Raw genomic sequence first — 20,640 nt, forward strand, 5'->3', positions numbered from 1 at the left:
CTGGCTCTCCCTCCTTGTTTTGGTTTTTTTCCCTGTGGCTGTTACTTTGTCGCGAGTTTCACAAGTGTTGCTCAGTGTCACGTTTGATTATGATTTAGAAGCTTTTTTGCTCACTTGGTTTGATGTTGAACTTCATTGCGGGGCTTCTCAGGGACGATACAGCAGTGACTCCATCCTCCTCCTCCTCCATACCAGCTGCACCTCAAGTCCTGCCAAAACAAGACATGACAAATGTAAACAGGACTGAGACTTTCATACATTTTGTAATTTAAAAAACATTTGCGATCCAAATTATAGTCAGTATAAATCCCTTCACACCCTGGCCATGTGCCATTCAGGTATTAAAGTGAAAATGTATCAGTTTAAATGGATGAAATCAAATCCTTGTCCTGTTGCATGGATCTGATAAACTGAGCATTTTCTTGTAGTCTATAGTAGTGGATGATTTAGCAGTGTGACACGGTTCGTACCATAAGTCAATGCATGAGCCCTGAAACATGAAATGGGGGAATAAAAGAATTTATCAGTCGAGTGCTTAAAGTGACATCCTAAAGTGTTTTGTGCCATATGAAAAAGATTTAAAGGTCCAGGGGGAGGAGCAGATGGAATTTAGGAGCCACGCAGCAAAAAACAGGAAACAACACGTGGGAATTTCCTTTCCGCTTCCTCTAACCTGAGCGGTCGTTGTTGTTTGATCTGTGCAGCAAACACACAGCTCGTCTACGGCGATGAGTTTCTATTGATGTATTCTGAGCCTTAGCGTTGACTCCCAGGTGATGCTGTGTATTTTTCCACATGATCTCCTTCCAACTCGATGCATGTTGTTCCAGTTTCAGAGGTTCTTTTATCGACGGTTCAAGCAAACCCTCACTGGTTATTTGACATCGCTCAATGAGGCCAAACAGGCTTCACCGTAAAGAAAAAGGAACGTCTGAGAAGGCCAAAACAGTGAGAATGGCTGGTGCTGAGCTTATATAAAGCCGTTTAGTTATAGCCGGTATATAATCTTTGCACGTTCGCCTAGATTATGCACCTTGAACAACTACTGAGTTAGAATCATTGAGGGTAAAAACATGATCCACAAGTAAATGTGAGTGCTTGGCAAGAATAAACAGAAACATGCCTAAGGAACAAATGAGGAATCCGGGGAAAAACTGGGGAATCCAGAAACAAGCCGCAAAGAATAGACCTTAAAAGGAGCAAACTTGATGCAGGGAACATGACGGAAACAGAGAAATGACGATGATGGACTGGCAAAGACACAACAGAAAAAAGGAAGTATATATACTGAGGGAGCAATGAGCTCAGGAAGAAACAGGGTGATTCAAAAAACTGGCGGGAAACAAAAACAGGAAGTCAATTGACAAACACAAAAAACACAGGATACTACAAAATCAAACAGGAAACAGACAATAAAGGATCATGACATCCTCAGGCAGGTGTACCTAAACTTGAGCGTCTTCAGTGCACTCCACACTGATGTCACAACGGCCTTATTCACATGCTCATCAATTGAATTCGATGCGTCAAATCAGAAGATTCCTGAAAATATAGATTTCCTAAATGTGAAACTGGGTCACTTGGGTACGGCCCAGCTGAATAATCAATATTCTTTGCTCTCTCAGCTGCTACAGGGAAGACATCGTTCAAGACACAAACATACCCCAATTTGACCTCCACAGGAAAAGAGAGGTGGAGGGAGGAAGGATGAGGGAGTCCATTGTTGTGGCCACTGGCATTAGTTCCACCGTGTTTGTATAATGCTGCTATTGTGGAGGTCAGGTCCAGATTCTGATCCTCTTACAGTCACACACACTCAGAACTCCATATCATGGGACTGGTTGGTTTGTGGGTCTTGTAGCCGCCAGAGGGCCGCATGCAAACTGAAGAGCTTGTAAACACACACACAAAACCCAATCTATGTTTATGATATTTGATGGTAATGACTCAATGAATGATTACATAAAGCTTTAGAGGGAGGGCTGATGCGACCTTTGGTGCGCTGAGGTCAACCTCCCTGCTTGCAAGCTCCTGTCACTCAAATCTCCATGACCAATCAGATCTTTCAAAGGGGCTACAAGGTAAATTCCCATGGTGTCAAGTTCCATTTTGTGTCTGCTAGAATTTCCCCATATCAACACTTAGCAGAAGTGGGTTAACCTGGTTGAGATAAGGTGGGTTAAAAAAAATAGTTAGACTGATAAAAGGGAGTATTAGTCAGGATTAAGGAGCCTTAGCAACATGTTGAAGACTGACCGACTTGTCTGCATGAGGAACAGTAAAATTGATTTCAGGAGCAGCAGCCTGTGGGCCTTCACGAGCAAAAGCCAAAGATAGATCGGAAGCTCATGATGGATTATGTTGAGGAGAGCGAGAGAGGGCTGGAGAGGAGAGGGGCATCATAAGACCTCAAGTGGAACACAGAGTAATAGTCGCACAAATTACTCAACGTCTCTCATCCACCATTAACAACATCCATTCTAATCTGTCACTCCATCCTTCATCCCCTCAGCTAAATGCCATCTTGGATCCTTAGAGGGAGAAAACATTCCTCGCCGTCTCCTCCTGTCAGTGAGACAGCCGTACATTTTCCCATTATATGCTCCCTCTCTTTCCATCTAGTACCTGTAAGGATGACTCACTCAAACCCTTGGGATATCTCCTCGCAATTTATCAAAGGAGTGCCTGAAACAGTTATTAAAGTAAGAAAAGTGCCACATTCTATTAAGACAGAGCAAATAATAAAAATGAATTTGTTGCAGGGTAAGTGGGTTGGGACGCTGGCCAGAGGCAATAAGCTTCGGTAGTTAAGCACAAGGGAATGGAATAGCAAGCTTAACTACTTTATTATCTAAAGGCCAATGTGTCAGTACCAATTTTAAGTATATTTATGGTATGGCTACACTTTGTAATACACACACTCATACCATAAGAAACTTGTGAAATGGAAGCGATCAGCACACACGTGGTTCCTCACTAAGATATGTTGCTCACTACAATCCTCTCTGCATCTAGAGAAGCGGTGACAAATACAGACAGAAAAAGAAAACAAAAACAACAAAAAGACAGGGAACTCCTCCGAAAGAGGCAACTCACTCATAGATCAACACTGTGGGCTTGTCCTCATCTCACTCCACATCCTCTTTGGCTTCCTGCTCCCCTGGCTTCTACTCAGCCAGCAACCTGCCATCCTGTTGAGAATCAGTTGGCACAGCTCGCCGTTCTGTTTGACGGACCTGTTGCCCCGGCCCCTCTTGGTGTCACGCATGGTGTCGTGGATCTCGTTACAGCCTTTTACCCCGCGGTTTCTAAACGACAAATAGTAGTGGCTCATGCAAGCAGACTTGGCTAGAAGAGGAGGACAAGTCACAACAGGATGCACTCGACAACTGTCCCAGTGGCCCCCCGGGCTCCAAGTCTTGATTAACCTACAATAGCATTCTGTCAAAATATTACTCAACAAATTAGTGCAATAATGCATAGAATCTCTGCATTGCTGATCTTTGTAAAGGCGTGCTATCCCCCAGATACCTTATGATTACCCTTGTGACCAGAGGGATAACATGATCATCTACAAACATGTTTACATGCAGCTTCAGGGGACAGAGGGACTTAAAGAGTTTGGATTGAAATAGTAAATATCTTTAGGCTTCAACAGGCACATCCGTTCTTTTGATGTTATTTTTACCCCCTTTCTCCATTCTGTCCAGCCTTCCTTCCTTTGTGTAAGGTTTGAGAAGTGTGTGCAAACTGCAAATCTGAGCGGGAAGCGCATTTCTCTTGATGAACTCAGTGTCCTGAAAGTGATATTTACATATTTTGAGGATTTTCAGGGCTTTTCTGACAGAATTAGGTCATTGACATTGTTTGGTTTTTGCAAGTTGGAGCATTTTGGAGTATGTATTGCATTCACTTCTCAGGAACCCTGGGCTAAACATAAAGTTATATGTTCACCGTTACCCCTGAATGCATCTTCCTCTGACTTTTTACTCTTGTGAAATTTGATAAAATCACTACAAGCAACCAATAGCCATGATTGTATTTTGACAGAATATGTTGTTATATGTAAAGTCAAGTCTTTCTCTATCTTTATTCAAATGATGACCATCTTGAGTCAAACACTCTCAGTTTCTTGGTGTCTCATCTCTGAAATACAATGGCTGCTGATAAATCTGTTATTAATTGCTGCTGATGTCAACCAATCATGGGCGGGCCTGCAGGATACAGATAACAACTCAGGTTCCCTACTTGTTTTTGTTCCTGAGATATTTAGGATATTCATTTGCACCACTGAATGAAGCATTAATATAGAAAATAAATAAACAGGACTAGCATGAATTACCATGAACAGGCTGATCTCTCTCACACACGCACGCACGCACACACTAGGTAGGTCTACAAAAATAATAAAAACAATAAACAGAAGAACTTACATTGACTTGGGCTTGGCTCTTGTGCTCTTTTCACTTGAGTCAGTCTATCACAGGGTGCATTTGTCCTTCAGTAGTTTCTGATAAAAAGCAGAGCATTCCATTCCAAAATGTACACATTTACAAATGGTGCTGCTTTCATCGTGGACACACTTAGACGGGATGGTTCAGCTCTATATAGTCTTCATCAGTGCAAACACTCACTCAACAGGTGAAGATGTTCCAGAATGGATCTGAGTTTAGGTTCATACAGTTTCTTAAATCCAAACACAGTTAAGAGTTGCACACTTACTCTGCGTCCTTGTGCTTTTTCCGTGTTGAGTTTTTCTGTGTTTATGTCACTGCGGGCTCCACAAGTACCACGAATAAACTTGCCGGAGTCTGAAGCAAACGCTCTAACTTTTCTTAAGAATTTAAATTCTTTCTAAAGCTCTTGATTGAACGTAGAAAACCATTTAGTCACGAAAAGAGCTAAAGGTGTGGACAAGCTAATCACAGGTGTGCTAACGAGCGCACGTGACAGACAGAGGCGCGGTCATGTGAAGGCCTGTGATTTGATTGGTGGATTCTGCGCATGCGCCTTAAAAGAAAACAAATAATAATAGGGACAAATGAGGGGGATTTTAGAATAAGTTGGGTATAATAATAAAAAATCTAAAATACGGTTGACAAAAAAATATTGGCGCATCGGGAAAGCACCAACTAGAGTCACTTTGTGTGGCTGCGAGAAAGACAAAACATGTGAAAACTGCGAGAAGAGGGAAAATGATGGATATCAGTAATAGAAACAAACTAAACAATGCTATTCTCTAACAGAGAGAGGGAGGGGAGGGGGAGAGAGAGAGAGAGAGAGAGAGAGAGAGAGAGAGAGAGAGAGAGAGAGAGAGAGAGAGACCCTCCTCAACCCTCCACAGCCACGCTGGACCGTCAGTGCCGTCAGACTGTGGGAGGGTGATGGGTGAGGGCAGGGTGCTGATGATGAGTGGCCACTCCGGCTCCCTGCTCCTCTTCATCATCTAGACTATACATCTATCCGCTCTTTCCGCTCCCAGTCCTCTAACGCGTTCTCACCGTCGGGAATGGACTCACGGCTGCTGATTGGCCCGGGTCCCCCCACGCCGGACGCGACCACCCGGGCACCCTGGAACATCAGCTCCGTTCTCCCTCCGGCCGTCACAGCTGTAAGTATCCGCTGCCCACATGGTGCTTTCAGGCTGCTGTAACGGAACGATCGCATCAGAGTGATCGGCGCGCCAGGAGTCTCACATACACACACACACGCGCGCACACACCAACTCCGCGTAGCAGCTCTGGAGTGAAATTAGAAACGTGAGGACTTACAAAAACAGGCAGGTGTAAATGATGTTCCAAAAGATGTTCCCTCTTTTAATGAATGGATCACCATCTTCCTCCTCCTTCTCCTCTTCCTCCTCCTTCTTGTCCTTCTCCAACGGCTCCTTTCATTCACCAACTGCACCTGGATGAAGTGACTGTATGTGTGTTACAGGTCTAACAGAGCGAGTGTGTCAATGGTTCGTTCTGGTTACTGAAGCGGTGTGTTTGTAGCGCATCTGCTCCAAATAAACTTTGACAACCTGGTAGCTTTCCTGCGGGATTTATGGTGAGTTTGTTTTTTCTGAGTCTGAGCCTGGAGACATCCTGTTGGTGCGTCTCTAGCATTCCAGGAGACCTCTAGTGACTTTAGATCCATTTTGTGATAATGATCTTTTCATGTTTCAGTGAGAACAACAGCACAGCGGTGCCATTAAGTTTGCTTCTCAGTCATCCAGCTTGTTTCCAATGAGGGAGTTGGTTACCTTTAGTGCTTAAAGGATAAAGGTTCTCTTCTAGAACCAAAGATTTCTGGATCACGGTTGTGTCCCCCCCCCCCTCTCTCTCGCTCTCTCTCTCCCCATCTCTGCTGCTTTCTTCTTGATCTCCTCCCTCCTTCCCCCTCCACACCTGGTTGGCAAGGAGAGGAGATCTCCAGCCGCCTCTCCCCAGCCTTCTTTCATTTTTCTCCCTAAATGCCAAGGGTTTGTTATGTTTTTGTTAAGGGGTTTTAGTGAGATCTCGGGCTGGTTTGGGATCTTCTAAACTTCAAGCGTGTGTCGTGCCAACGCTAATATCTGCCTGAAAGGAGCTCAGGGGCAGACAAAGGCAGATTGCAAACGCATCGTATCCACCTTTGTCCACTTCATCATCTCATTTCCAAGGGTTTTACTCCCAAAGAGCCAAGAGGTGCTGTTATCACCTCCCACCTCCGCCTCTCTCTCTCTGTCTTTAAGCACAGTTTACACCCAGCCTGCAGGAGAATCCTCTCATATAGACGTATATAGGTCAATACCGCACTTTATCCACCCTTCCGCATAAAATAAAGCATTAAAAGGACAGTGCGGTACACTTCCTCGGGCCAGAGAGCAAATGTCACAGTGGATGATCTGGGGGAGGAACAGCTGTTGTCAAAGGATGGTACTGGAGCCTGTTTGATGCTGAAAGTGGCCCAGTTAAGCATGAATGGTTCTGTTTGCGCTTGGACTTTGAAGCTGGGGCCTGCAGGCTGCGTGCTCCATAGATTCTGTGGTATTGGTCCTGCTGGGGTATAAGCCCATATTGAGGCAGCGCCAGAGGGCGACTCCCAGTGAGACGGACGGGATTTTCTACTGTAGAGTAAGTGTGTTTTTCATTAAAGAACTTGGAGGGATCTATGCATGCGCAGAAAGATAAGGGCGCTTCAGTTAGTTGGTGTGTATGTGTGTGTGTGTGTGTCTGTGTGTGTGTGTGTGAGTCTGTGTGAGTGCATGCAGGTGTCTCTCTTTCCCGTGTGTCCTTTGGCTGATCTGCGTCGATTAGAAGGTGTCAGCTGCTAAACAGGCGAGTCTGACATTTGAAGTCGCTGAACCCTTCTACCTGCCAACTTACTGATGTGTTGATTAATGATCCGCTGGCGTTGTGCGATAGATCCAGCGGGCCGATATTCAATGAGGTTGACACCACATCGTTCATCAATACATATTCAATGGATCCTTATCGTTCCATAATGGAAGAGAACCTGACCTTCTCTGGTGATTGTTTGCAGCAGAGTATTGGAGTATTGGACACGATCATTTGTCAAGCATATACAGTTTAGAGATAAATCTTTCCTGGAGTGGAGTAACCTTTGCTCATTCCACATTTCTTTAAATATCTACAAATCAAGAGACAACTTAATATTGTGCTCTTTAAATAAATAATAAATAAGATATAAATAGATATGTAATTGTGAGCTGTCATGTCCCAAGGCCTGAATCAATACAGACGTTTTCATTCTATTGAGACTTGCTTCTAATTAAAATTACATTTCCAGTTCACCACTTCAAATGGACCACATATAAGAGATAATAAATTCATTACTCTGGCTTGTGGAAACCCCTCAGCTACAATCATGGCATTAGTCTCATCTGTTATAAAGCAACGTGTGTTTCTATCTATGCACTAATGCGTTCTGTTTTCATAGTGTTTGTAAAGACACAATGTACTTGCAAGTGTGCTCAGATGTGTGCATGAAGGCATCTTTGTCTTCAGGTACGGTTGTGTGTGTGTGTGTGTGTGTGTGTGTGTGTGTGTGTGTGTGTGTGTGTGTGTGTGTGTGTGTGTGTGTGTGTGTGTGTGTGTGTGTGTGTGTGGTCAGACTTCATGTCATGTTTCCTCCCTGGTGGCTCCTTCCTCCTCAGTGTGTGTCGGGCACTAACTCGGCCCAGAGCTGATCCGTCTCTAAAGCAGACGGCATAAGAAGCAAAAGGAAGGAAGGGATCGATGGAGAGACTTAGGGGACTAAGAACAGACATGTGAGAGGAAATGAAGCTAAAAAGTAGAAAGCAATACAAAGCAACCCCCCCCCCCACACACACACACACACACAGACATTCTTCTCCGCATGATCTGATCTGAATGCAAACACACATTGTGATTGAAAGCAACGGTAAGGATTGAGGGCTTCATGGCTCCAGAGGGTCTCGACTGCGCTTCGGAGCCTTGGTTACGTGGTTACATAATTGTCCAGAGTAAGAGCCACAGCCCTAAAGCTAACACACTGGTGAGATCAACCTACCTGTGGATGTGGACACCCCTGTGTGTAATCCCTCCCCATGATCCACCTGGTGGCGCTAGCGGGGCACAGAACTGCACCAAAATGGAGTGACAGACATGAGATGAGTTGCGAAAGAAATGAAACCTTGAGTCAGATTCACCTCATCGCTGATGTAAGAGTGAAGCTGAGTGTTTACATTCCGTCGGTGTGTGTCCGACACACACACACACACACTGACACACACATCTGCCTGTCATGTTCGCTGCTCTTGTCTCCTCTCTCCTCCTGACCCCTTCACTCATGTACTTAAATAAACACTATTTCACACACGTCAATTTCATCGTCCTTTCAGTAAGTGGACCTGAGGAAAAGTGGAGCTGATGTAACTGGTGTAACCTAGGGGCATGCATACACACACACACAGACACACATACGCAAGCTTCCATGGGGTATTGGGTCAAAATGAAAGGAAATGTGTACGAGAGTTGAAACATTGGAAAGTTCAGAGTGATTTAGCTTAGTACTTCTTTTTTATATCAGTGTGTGTCCATGTGTGTCCATGTGTGTGTGTGTGTGCGCAGACGTCAATAAAAGTCGATCTCTTTATGCTCTTTTATAAAAAAACGTAGTGGAGCATGAAGCAGAGAAACACTCGGGCATCCTCTAAGGCCACCTAACGTCCGAGCAGGAGCTTCCTCATTTTAGTCTTGTATCTTCATCATCTTCAGCATCTTCAATCAGAACAGTTGAGTCTCTTTTGATAATGGAAGACGGTAGAGGACAAACAGGATCACCGTCGTCTTGGTTTCCCACTTGCAGGGGTCTGTGATTCCCGGTCATCCCTTTCCCACGGTGGACGTTCCGGACCACGCGCACTACACCATCGGCGTTGTCATCCTGATTGTGGGCATCACGGGAATGCTGGGGAATTTCTTGGTGATGTATGCTTTCTGCAGGTGCGTTTGCATTGTCATTCAGGGTTTGGGGTTCCAACGAGATTCAACCTAATCAGTTGACTTCACTCTCTTTCTCTCTGTGTGTGTGTGTGTGTGTGTGTGTGTGTGTGTGTGTGTGTGTGTGTGTGTGTGTGTGTGCGCGCGTGTGTGTGTGCAGGAGCCGGAGCTTGCGTACCCCAGCCAACATGTTCATCATTAACCTGGCAATCACTGATTTCCTTATGTGTGTTACCCAGACACCCATCTTCTTCCTCAACAGCATGCACAAACGATGGATCTTTGGAAAGAAAGGTAACACACACACCCACACACACACACGTAAGACAGAACAGATGGAGACCAATTATACACACACGCACCTAGAATTCTACCTAGGCTTGTGTTGTATCCCTGTCCTTCTATGTGTGACCTACAGTTCAATTGAGATTCCACACACACACACACACACACACACACACACACACACACACACACACACACACACACACACACACACACACACACACACACACACACACACACACACACACACACACACACACACACCTCTCATCCTTCTGTGTCTCTATGCACGACAGACTCGCTCTGCAACATCCAAACTTCATTAATCATAAAGAAAAAGCCTGTACATTTGTCACGAGTGTGTTTCCCATTCCCCCTTGCGTGTGAGTGTGTAAGGGTGCGTGTGTGTGCGTTACATTATAGATTAGCATGTAACCGTGTTGGAGCAGAGGCAGAGAGACGATAAAGAGGCGCCAGACTCACACACGCACTGATCAAACGCTGATAGCTGCAGCTCTGGCTTCTCCTTCAGGATTCGTCCCAACCTTGGACGCAGAGAGTCAAAAGCTGTCTCAGCTCCACTGGTGCTGTTTTGTCCCCTGAGTCCTTCAAGTGTGGAGATGATAAGAGAGAGAAGAAAACATTGCAGGCCCCAGAAATCACAGAAAGGTTCCTTTTGTCCTGCCTCATAAGCTGAACCCTTTCCAAGTTGTGAACTCACACACATGGCACAACCAGTCGTAAGTGTGTTCCCAATCAATGAGCACTGCGGCGACCTCTGTCTCTCTGAACATGAAAGGAGGACGACTCTGGCGTCCTCGGGCCGACGATCATTGTCCGTGTGGCCTTGAGTGGCTCTCAGTCTTTCATCAGCCATGAAACGCTTTGGGGCCTTCGATCCATGAATCTCATTTACATGTGGGACAAATGTGCTGACGAACCCGTGCTGGTTAAGCGCTAATGAAGAGAGGGACGGACAGATAGACAGCATGAAGACGTCGGCATGGATACGTTTTGACAGAATCTTAACGTATAAGAAACCCAGTTTGTTGTGGTGACAAATAAACAGAAAAGTCTGTTTATGGAGCTTTAAGCATCATCACTTGTTTCTGCTCTGTCTGATCACTTTTGGGTTTGAACTTTCACAACAAGTTTATCTTAAATGTCATTGGGGCCCATTGAGACTCTTCCACGTTGAAGCCCCTGTGTGTGTGTGTGTGTGTGTGTGTGTGTGTGTGTGTGTGTGTGTGTGTGTGTGTGTGTGTCCTCCCCTCCCACGATGCAGCGTCCCTGAGCTGTCAAAAGCCGCAGACCCGCAGATGTACCGATAAATACTTCATTGTCTGAGCGGAATGCGAGATTTACACACACGTGACGCACACTTCTGACTTTTGTATCGATGTGATGAGAGGCCAGTGTGATTACACAGCGTGTGGCAGGCGAAACGTAATCATACACTCACACCCTGAGAGAAGGGGGGGGGGCAGGAATGACCTCTGTGTGTCAGCTCATACATTATGGATAGACGCATGGATGTACAGGGGAGCGGCAGGTTTCACTGTGGGAACAAAATGAAGCAAAGTAACAGCCGAAGCTTTGCTCCATCATGCTAAAAGAGGTTTAATAATTGATTGATTTGTGTCTCCGCTCCCTCCCCCTCTCTCTCTGTCTCGATCCTTCTTTCATCCACCTCTCTTTCATCTTCCTGCTGTTACTAATATATGAAATCCTCCATTCTCTCCTCCTGTCCTCTCTTTGCACTTAAACTGAACGGTGCTTTGTTAACACGAGACCTGAAAGTTTTTACAACTAACGCAACAAAACATCAATGGAATAGCAAAGATTTGGTTTGAATATTGATTGATTACCTTCTCTGGGGCTGTTTCATTAATATTCACTCCCACGTGTGTTTGTGAGGCCTGTGTGAGTATCGACTAAGTGATGAGTTGGAGAAAAACGCGATATATGTCCATACACTGCATGCAAGTATACTTGTTTCCAAATATTGATCTGTGGAGGAATATGTGACGCGATCTCTCACTCACACACTCACACACACACACACACACACACACACACACACACACACACACACACACACACACACACACACACACACTCGCACACACATATGTGTTGTTGAAGCTTTGGTCCGTTTGTTTGTTGCTTTGATGGCCGAGTCGCTCATCGTGTTAATGTGTCCTCAACCCTCAGCAGGGACAATTGACCTGTTTTCAAACTGATTTATTCATGCAGATTGGAGTGTCGTTGCAGTCATTAACAAGCCGTGGGCTATGACTGTGTGTTCTGTATGTATGTACTTGTGTGTGACTGTGTGTGTGTGTGTGATTAGACTAATTAACTTGCTGTGAACTCCAGCTGTCTGTTATTTCTGTCTGTGAATTCACGGCGTTGAAGTCAAATCGGACTTTTCCCAAACCGACTCTGTAACATCCTTTCATCCCTTCGTCTTCGTCGTCCTCTGTGTTGCCTGAAAACTGAAGATAATGCGGCCGCAGAAATTGAGCTTGGATATTTAAGACTTCTAATCCTACATTCTGTTCATCATAATGTATAATTCTAACTCATCAACATCAAGGCCAATTATGATGATTTATTATTAAGATTGGGATTAGTTGGGATTGGGAATTAGCAAAATCTTATTTCTCTTTCTTCTCTCTATTACAGTGAGAAACAGACTGTGATGGACACATATTGATTGTAAATACGTCAACAAATATTGATTCCTTGAGTGCTTAAGTACATGAGTGAAATTATCAGCACAATTTATCCAATATGTTCCTGGTGTGCTGAGTCAGTTGTGCGACTTACATTCGTCTCCAGACCGTCCTCCTCCTCCCTCACGGTGCTTCCTCTCCCTTCTCTCTGCGTCCAGGTTGCGAGTTGTACGCCTTCTGTGGAGCGCTGTTTGGTATCTGCAGTATGATCACTCTGATGGTGATCGCGATGGACCGGTATGTTGTGATCACCCGGCCTCTGGCTTCCCTGGGAGTCATGTCTCGCAAGAAGGCTCTGGGCATCCTGGCTGCAGCCTGGCTGTACTCCATGGGCTGGAGCCTGCCCCCCTTCTTTGGCTGGAGTGAGTAGAAAAAAAGCACAGGTTACTCTTCATCACCGTGGTCCTCTGAGGGATCCAGTTTGTTGCGGTTTTGGCTCTCTATTATTCTTTATGTCTACATGTCATATGAACGCTCAAAGTTGTCAAATACATGTTACTCTGCCTTTTGTCAATGTGCCAAATACCTTTTCAGTCTCTAAAAAAATATTTCGAAAGAATGCAGAAACAGTCGAGAGAAAGGAAGGTGATGCTTTTAGTGCTTTTCAAAAATGGCTTCCAAAGTGACTAAAAGCGGTCAAATCCCCAATGTCAACCAAATACAAACCCTGCATGCATTCAGCCTTCAATTTATAATTTACAACATCTCACACTTCTGGTATGAGATGCAGGGAAACTGCTCAAAGGGATGGAAAGTCACAAGAAAAATTAGCTAGCTTGTTTATACTTTAGAGCTAAATGATTAGGAACACGGTGCAGATTTAGTGAGCTTAAAGCAAATACATCAGGAACCACATGAAGCTTACCCCTTGCGCAACGTCGGCCATAACATGAACAGGTGACAGCTCGACTTAGCATGCGTCATTATAGCAGAGCATGTAGGTCAAAGCTCTCAAATGCTCCAAAGTCCTGAAAATCATGAAATTAAAATCGTATTGAACTTTTATGTTTTTTCAGGTTCTGTCACTGTCGTCCAGCCTTGAGCATAACATTTGAGCCACAATGTTCTTTCGGGAGCGGAGACCTTCTGCCACACCACATTAACATAACACGTGATAAAAGTGACTTATGGCTTCCTTCCGTGTCTGGAGAAGTGAGGAATGCGTGGTTTTTCTAAGTCTGTTACTGCGGCAACCTTAAACGAAACCAAAATGAATTATTACTTGCTGTACTGTTTTCTTTGTATATTGTGTGTGGAGGCTGCTGTCCTATAGTTCAGGCAGAGTACACGTTTATTATTCACTGCTACTGTGTGTTTACTCTGCGGTGCTAATGGAGAGAAACATGACATCACACAGAAGGAACACGGATCGTTTAAGTGTATTTAAACTGGAATTTGGTTTGTTAAAGTTGAAAACAATGCAAACACCAAAGCAAGAACTTATGTGTGTGTATGTGCGTGTGTGTGTGTGTGTTCTTCCCCAGGCGCCTACGTCCCAGAGGGCTTGATGACATCGTGCTCCTGGGACTACATGACGTTCACGCCTTCTGTCCGCTCCTACACGATGCTCCTCTTTACTTTTGTCTTCTTCATCCCTCTGTCCATCATCATCCTCTGCTACTGCTGCATCTTCAGGGCCATCCGCCGCACCACCAGGTTAGAACGCACGCGCGCACCCACGCACGCACGCACGCACGCGCGCACACACACACACACACACGCCATGCTCATACACGACACTAAGTCGTGCACAGATAAAGACCTGATTGTGTGAGAGCGTGCTGTGTGTGTCAGTGCGTCTGCTGGTATCGATGTCCTGTTGATTAATGTGTCTGTCTGGGATTCTACATCGATTTCCACTGACGTCTCTCTCAGCATGGACACTGCCGGCTGCCTATGTGGCTGACACAGACAATGTAAATGATGAGGAGGAAGTGTGTGTTGGGTGTGTGAAGGTTTAAGTTTAGCACAAAATTAAACAAAGAGAAACTTATGTGAATCCATCTTGAAAAATAGAGACGAATCTGTAATCTGTGTGTGTGTGTGTGTGTGTGTGTGTGTGTGTGTGTGTGTGTGTGTGTGTGTGTGTGTGTGTGTGTGTGTGTGTGACAGGGCGTTAACGAAGATCAGCTGTGAAAGGAGCAGAGACTCTGTGAAGAAGATGAATAAGATGAAGAGCGAATGGAAGATGGCTAAGATTGCGCTCATCGTCATCCTCCTCTACATCATCTCCTGGGCCCCTTACTCCTGTGTGGCCCTCACCGCGTTTGCTGGGTAGGTGTGTTAATCTGTGTGTGTCTCTTCACCTGCTCAGGTGACGTTCAAATGTCTCCATAAGATCTGGAAACAACAACGTTTTAAAGCCAGCAGTGATGGAATCCGATGCTATCTCGTCTTCGCCTCTTTCACGGGAGCGCTCACTTCGCCCCATTAGGAAAGCTGCTGTTAACAAAGTGTGTTGGTTGATACCGATTAAACCCTAAGGGGGGTTTTCGATTTTGTCAAGCCAGTTTACGCAAACAAAACCACGGTCAGTTAAGCTTCTTTCACAGCCGAGCCCCCTGCACTTCCCTGAAAGCTTCAATTATAATTAGCCCTCTAACAGAACACTTATGTGTCCACCAGAAATGTGTCAAACTACACGTACGGCCCTTTAACAAAAACATGAACCTAATGATTAATGTCAGTGTGGGTCCCGCTCCGAGGGTTGCCCGGGTAACACAAATGTGTCTAATTTCCTTCCTCCATTTCTCTTCCTTTCCCCCCGCAGATACGCTGACATGCTGACTCCCTACATGAACTCTGTTCCTGCAATCATCGCCAAAGCCTCTGCTATCCACAACCCCATCATATATGCCATAACCCACCCCAAATATAGGTAAGGAACACACACACACACACACACACACACCTACATATGACACGCGCTTGCAAGCTTCCAAAGCCGTATAATCTAAAAATGAGAAAATGTCCATTCGTCTTTGCCGTTCACTCCCCAGGTCTGTCGGCCTTTGAATGGACCCTTATGCTCTCTCTCTCTCTCTCTCTCCCTCTCTCTCCCTCTCTCCCTCTCTCTCTCTCTCGTCCTCAGGCTGGCCCTCAGCAGGTACATTCCGTATCTCGGGGCGTTGCTCTGCGTCACCGGTAAAGACCGCCTCACCAGCAGCAGCTTCCAGTCCACCCGCCGTTCCACCCTCAACAGCCAGTCGTCAGAGTCCATCCGCCCCGCCAAACACCACCGCTCCTCTCAGTCGGACAGCGAATCAGTGAGTGCCCCTCATATATAATATGGTATGTCTCTGTCTTACGTTTACTCCTAACACCTACTTCCAAACAAATAGTTCCCTGATTCTAGATTGTGTGTGTTTGTGTGCGATTGTGTGTCTCAGCCCTGGTTCTCAGACACAGAGGCCGACCCTTCCTCTCGGCCGACTGTTACTCATCAGCTGAGCGGCGACGTCAAGCAAGTACGGCACGCCAGCCAGAGGTCAAAGGTGAGGGGTCAGAGCTCAGAGGATTTGGAGAGAACCGCAACTCACAAACCCACTGACCCGTCCATATGTCGCCTCTCGCAGATCACAGTGAGTATGGCTGCTTTACATCAACATACTTCCCCTGACCTACATTTCCTCTGTATATAAAACAGACAATGTTTACATGCACAAAGTTACACATGTATGACTTAATTTGCTTTCTTTTTAACATTGTCGTCTTTTGCGTTGATTCGTCTCCCCAAAGATTCCCCGATCGACTCGGAATTACAAACATTCACTTCAACCACACAGCAGATTTTAAAACAATCTCACAAGACGCTCACATACCTTTAATGTGACGTTCACGGCCTCAATGCAAGAGACGGGAGACGCTGTTATTTACCCTCACGCTCGTAGGTTTAATGCAGGCTCACGATGAGACGTTTCAATTCCGTTTTGTCGTTTTTGTCAAAGCAGATGCAAATCTTCCTCTTTTCTTGGCTCGTATTTTAGAGCCGCTCGTCATGTTTACGATCCCGACCCGTCAGATTTAAGGAGGGGATGTCTGTGTGTGTGTGTGTGTGTGTGTGTGTGTGTGTGTGTGTGACATAGTGAGGTCACGGCTCTTCTCTGCCTTTTGCTGTTTTTGAGTTTGCTTTTAAAATATGAGCTGTAGACGTGCAATATTTTGACGGCGTTTGTTTGATTTTGTGGTTTTGTTCTTTTGATTTTATTCAGATGTGAGGAAAGCCAAAGGTTAGAACTCAAAATAAAGAAGCTTGTTCATCCAAATAAGCGTTTAGCAGGTATATTGTACAAATTGCAATAATTTAATGTAAAGAAATAAATCATGCTCCCCTGCAGTCTTCCTATCATGGATCAACTTACTGCATTTTGTGATTTCAATTATTTCCGAGATTAAAAAGCATTTTAATCTACCTAATTTGACCTTGATTTGACATTTCAAGACTCACAGAGAACCACTGTTCGTGTATATAAAAGACTATTCTTTACAGTCTAAGATTCACAATCAGCCGCTCTGTGTATGTGGAGCAATTCCGTCTTTGTGTAATCATCAGTCAAGAACACAAGTAACACACATGTGCACCGTTATGCAAACGCACAAGCTTGCACTGAGGGTCTACAGACTAATCCAGTAATCAGTGAGATTCATTCTTAATCCACAGTATGTGTGTGAGTTTGTGTTTCACTGCACTGCTCTGCCGTCACCTTCCATCTCTGCATCAGGCAGAAAATAGAGACTTTCGCTTTCTTTGATCGTCACATTTTCTCTTCCTCTACTCTAACATGATTCCACCCCCGTGAGCCCCTCTGTATGTGTGTAAGTGTGTATTCTGCTGCGGCCTGCTGTTTTCCTGTGGGGAGAGCCCATTCTGACCAGTAACCTCTCTAAGCCACCAACAGCTGCTCAACACATTCTTTATTCTTCCCACTTCTTATCACACACACACACTTCCCTCCTCTATCCAAGCACCCCCAGCAATCCCAACACCCGCCGTGACTTCCTAACCAAGTGACTGTTAGCTTTTAGTACCCAGCCGTCTCGCTTCAGTTGTGAGTCCCTCATCTTAAAAAGACGGATGATGAGTCTCTGCTGGAGTCCACTGACAGCATATGGTGTACTGAGAGAGAGAGAGAAAGAGAGAGAGAGAGAGAGAGAGAACCAAAACAAACACACCAGGCACACAGCGTTCATCCAAAATGGAGAATTAACACACACACACATCCCCAGGGGCTCACAGGGGTGTGACTATGACAGTTAAAGTGTCTTTTCTAAGTTGTAGTAGTGGTAGTGAATGAAGGAAAGTGCCAACAATGCTTAAAGTCACACTTTTCTAACTAGTTTGAGCATGTAAATGTGAGCTAAATTCTCACAGATCAGATCGTAATTTTTACAAACTGCTGATGTAAACAAACCTCTACTTTGCATGTGAAAACATTCATAACGCTGATTTATTTGATCTTTTCTGCAGTTGCTTTGAGAGCAGGTTCACTTCTATTTACATTCGGCTTTAAGGATAATTTAGGGAATTTTGACTTTGGTTCATTTTGAATTTTTTTCGTATTATCTGCGATAAGACTTAACTTAACTTCTATTATACTGCTAAACTATTTTTCAAACCCGGAATTCCATTATTTTGAGACGTTTGTGGTCAGTCCTAATCTCAGTTGCTCTGAAGTGAGTGAGGTTGTGTTTTGTGTGCTCTGTGCTCAGACTCTGACAGATCCTGAGGATATCTGCATGTCGGACATCGATCTCCAGCCAACGGACCACCTGCCTGCCACTGTAAGAGTCACCAGTCGCCTCCAATGTGCCATGATGTCGATGTGCTGTTTGCAAAAGCTTTCCCCTTTGACCTCTTGTGGCGCCCTGGTGTATAACGGTGCCTTCCATTATGAATCAGAAGTCAGTTTTTCCATGTTAGACCTTCCTTGCTTTGATGTCAGTTCGCTTTTCCAAGTACATCAGTCAATCAAACCAAATCATCCACCCAAAACACTCCAACCTGGACACAAAGACAAAACCAGGGAGCCTCCAGCCAAAAACTGCTCAACTACCTTTTCAACAAGAAACTGTGACATAATGGAAAGGGTTCACATTTGTCGAACTGCTTCCATTTGTCCTTGGCCATTGTGTTCAATACAATTGGCAGTGCAGTTTCCAGTCATTTCCTGCCGCTCTTCAGGCAACACGATTGCATGTATGTACACAAAAGAAGAGGTCAAAAGTCTTGCTTCTTTTGATTGTTGCCTTCTGTCAAAGTTAATTAGTTATTAAATCTATTTACTGGAAGCAAAAGGACTTGATAACCTTTTTTAAAAGCTAAACAGAACAAAGAACAATAGATTGACTGGCTGAAACATTGGATTCATCTACAGCGTTCACATACATTCTCTAAGTAATGTGAACAAACATCTTGTAAACATAATATGAATATTTAGCCAACTCCGTTTATGAAATGTCAGAATGCAAATTAATCAATTGATCATTCTCTTCCTCCTTTCGATCAGCCAGTTTATTGATCTGACTCCAGATTGGCTCTGTAATCATTAAACTAGTGTTGAATAAACCCAGTAAAAGCAGCAGAGAAGATGAATTGAGTTCAGTCAGTGCAGTTGGAGTGCAGGGTCATCGCTCGCCACAGATCAAATAGGTGATGTAGTACAACTCCACTCGGGACCACGGGAGCAGGGACCACATCATTCATCATCAATCTGTCCGATCAATGCCTTTGATCAGCACCTCAGTAGTCTGCTGGCAGGTCAAGAGGCGTACTGATCCAGATGAGAGCCAGAGTTAAAATGCTCCACTGACCCTCCCGACCCCTGACCCCTTCACGCCTACCCAAGTTTCCAAAAATCACAACAGAAGCATGTCTCCAGTCTACTTGGCCCGCTGCAGGGATTCAAGAAAGTCTAAAACTTGTTTTTTAGTACTGAAGGGAAATAAACAGACCCAACATTACATTTTTTCGCTGTTTTCAAGATAATTCAGTCCATTTTAAAGGTAATACTGACAAAATAAGTGATTCTCTCTGTCTCTCTCTTGTTCTTTGTGCTAACACAGTTGGATGGTGTTGCGGAGGAGTTAGGGTCAAGGGCGACGCCCTCAATCATTGTCACCTCCATCTCCAGCCCTTCCATCACGCACAGTCCCCCAGGTTACCAAGGCAACCAGAAAATGACCAAGTCGTCCAGTCCGGTCTCTCATCTTAAAGCAACAGATTCGCCTTAAAAACAAAGTGTGAGACGTCCGTTTGTGTCCATGTTGTTTTTATTCTGCTTTAGTTGCACACACGACTAAAACAGGAGTCAAGGGTTTGTTTTTTCCATTTCTGGTAATATGAAGTGTGTGTGCGTGTATGGCGTGTGTATCTCAATTTTCGTCTTTGAGTGTTAAGGCCATAAAGCACTGTTCACATGCTGGACTTGCAGTGAACACTGTGTGTGTGTGTGTGTGTGTGTGTGTGTGTGTGTGTGTGTGTGTGTGTGTGTGTGTGTGTGTGTGTGTGTGTGTGTTTCTGACTGTGTACACACACACACATACACCTGTACTTCGTATTCCTCTGGATGCCATACACACAAGTACACAACAACAACCTCTAACTTACCCACACGGGTATTTATATTAATGTGTCTTGAAAGTCTTACAGTGATTATGTGTATTTGCTACTATAATTTCAATTCTATTGCATGATATTCTCTTGTGCTCATATTTCATACGCTTTGATTTGTTTAGACCTTCCCACTCTTAGGACCCCTAAGACAAAGATATCTCAATAAGATGGATGGATTTTGTCGTTGATAGATTTGTTAGATGTTCAGGTTTACCGTTTGTTAAACTGTGGGGTTGATTCACACGTTAAGCTGCAGATTCCATGGTTTCACCGCCTATTGTCACTTTAATGTCACATTCCCAAAGCTTCTTCTCTGCAAACCTCAGACTCTGATTGTAACCAATGAATACACTTTTAAAAATCTGCAGTTGTCCTCCAGTATGCATCAATGAATGTACAAATTGAGACATGATGAATATATGTATTGAGATGTTACGGCGAGGAGTTTTGCAAAATACAATATATCAGGTATTAAATATATGTTCCGTTTTGATGAAGTGATGTTGACTTTGTAATGGATGTACAAAATGTTTTGTCTTGTTTTTATTTATTT

At 44.5% G+C, this 20,640-nt stretch overlaps 1 protein-coding gene across 1 annotated transcript; it reads left to right on the forward strand.

Moving 5' to 3' along the window:
- Positions 1-5,375: 5,375 nt before the first annotated feature.
- Positions 5,376-19,729, forward strand: LOC142993012 (melanopsin-A-like). The gene is made up of 11 exons (XM_076143607.1): positions 5,376-5,611; positions 9,319-9,455; positions 9,613-9,746; positions 12,634-12,837; positions 13,960-14,131; positions 14,588-14,749; positions 15,246-15,353; positions 15,567-15,741; positions 15,865-16,056; positions 18,185-18,256; positions 19,538-19,729. The coding sequence occupies exons 1-11, from the start codon at positions 5,510-5,512 to the stop codon at positions 19,703-19,705; spliced, it is 1,626 nt and encodes a 541-aa protein (XP_075999722.1). The 5' UTR covers positions 5,376-5,509; the 3' UTR covers positions 19,706-19,729.
- The last annotated feature ends 911 nt before the right edge of the window (positions 19,730-20,640 follow it).

The sequence above is a fragment of the Genypterus blacodes genome, unplaced genomic scaffold (assembly GCF_046128005.1).
Source record: "Genypterus blacodes isolate CSIRO-AG114 ecotype Tasmania unplaced genomic scaffold, CSIRO-AGI_Gbla_v1 ptg000026l_1, whole genome shotgun sequence".
In the NCBI taxonomy this organism is placed as follows: Eukaryota; Metazoa; Chordata; class Actinopteri; order Ophidiiformes; family Ophidiidae; genus Genypterus; species Genypterus blacodes.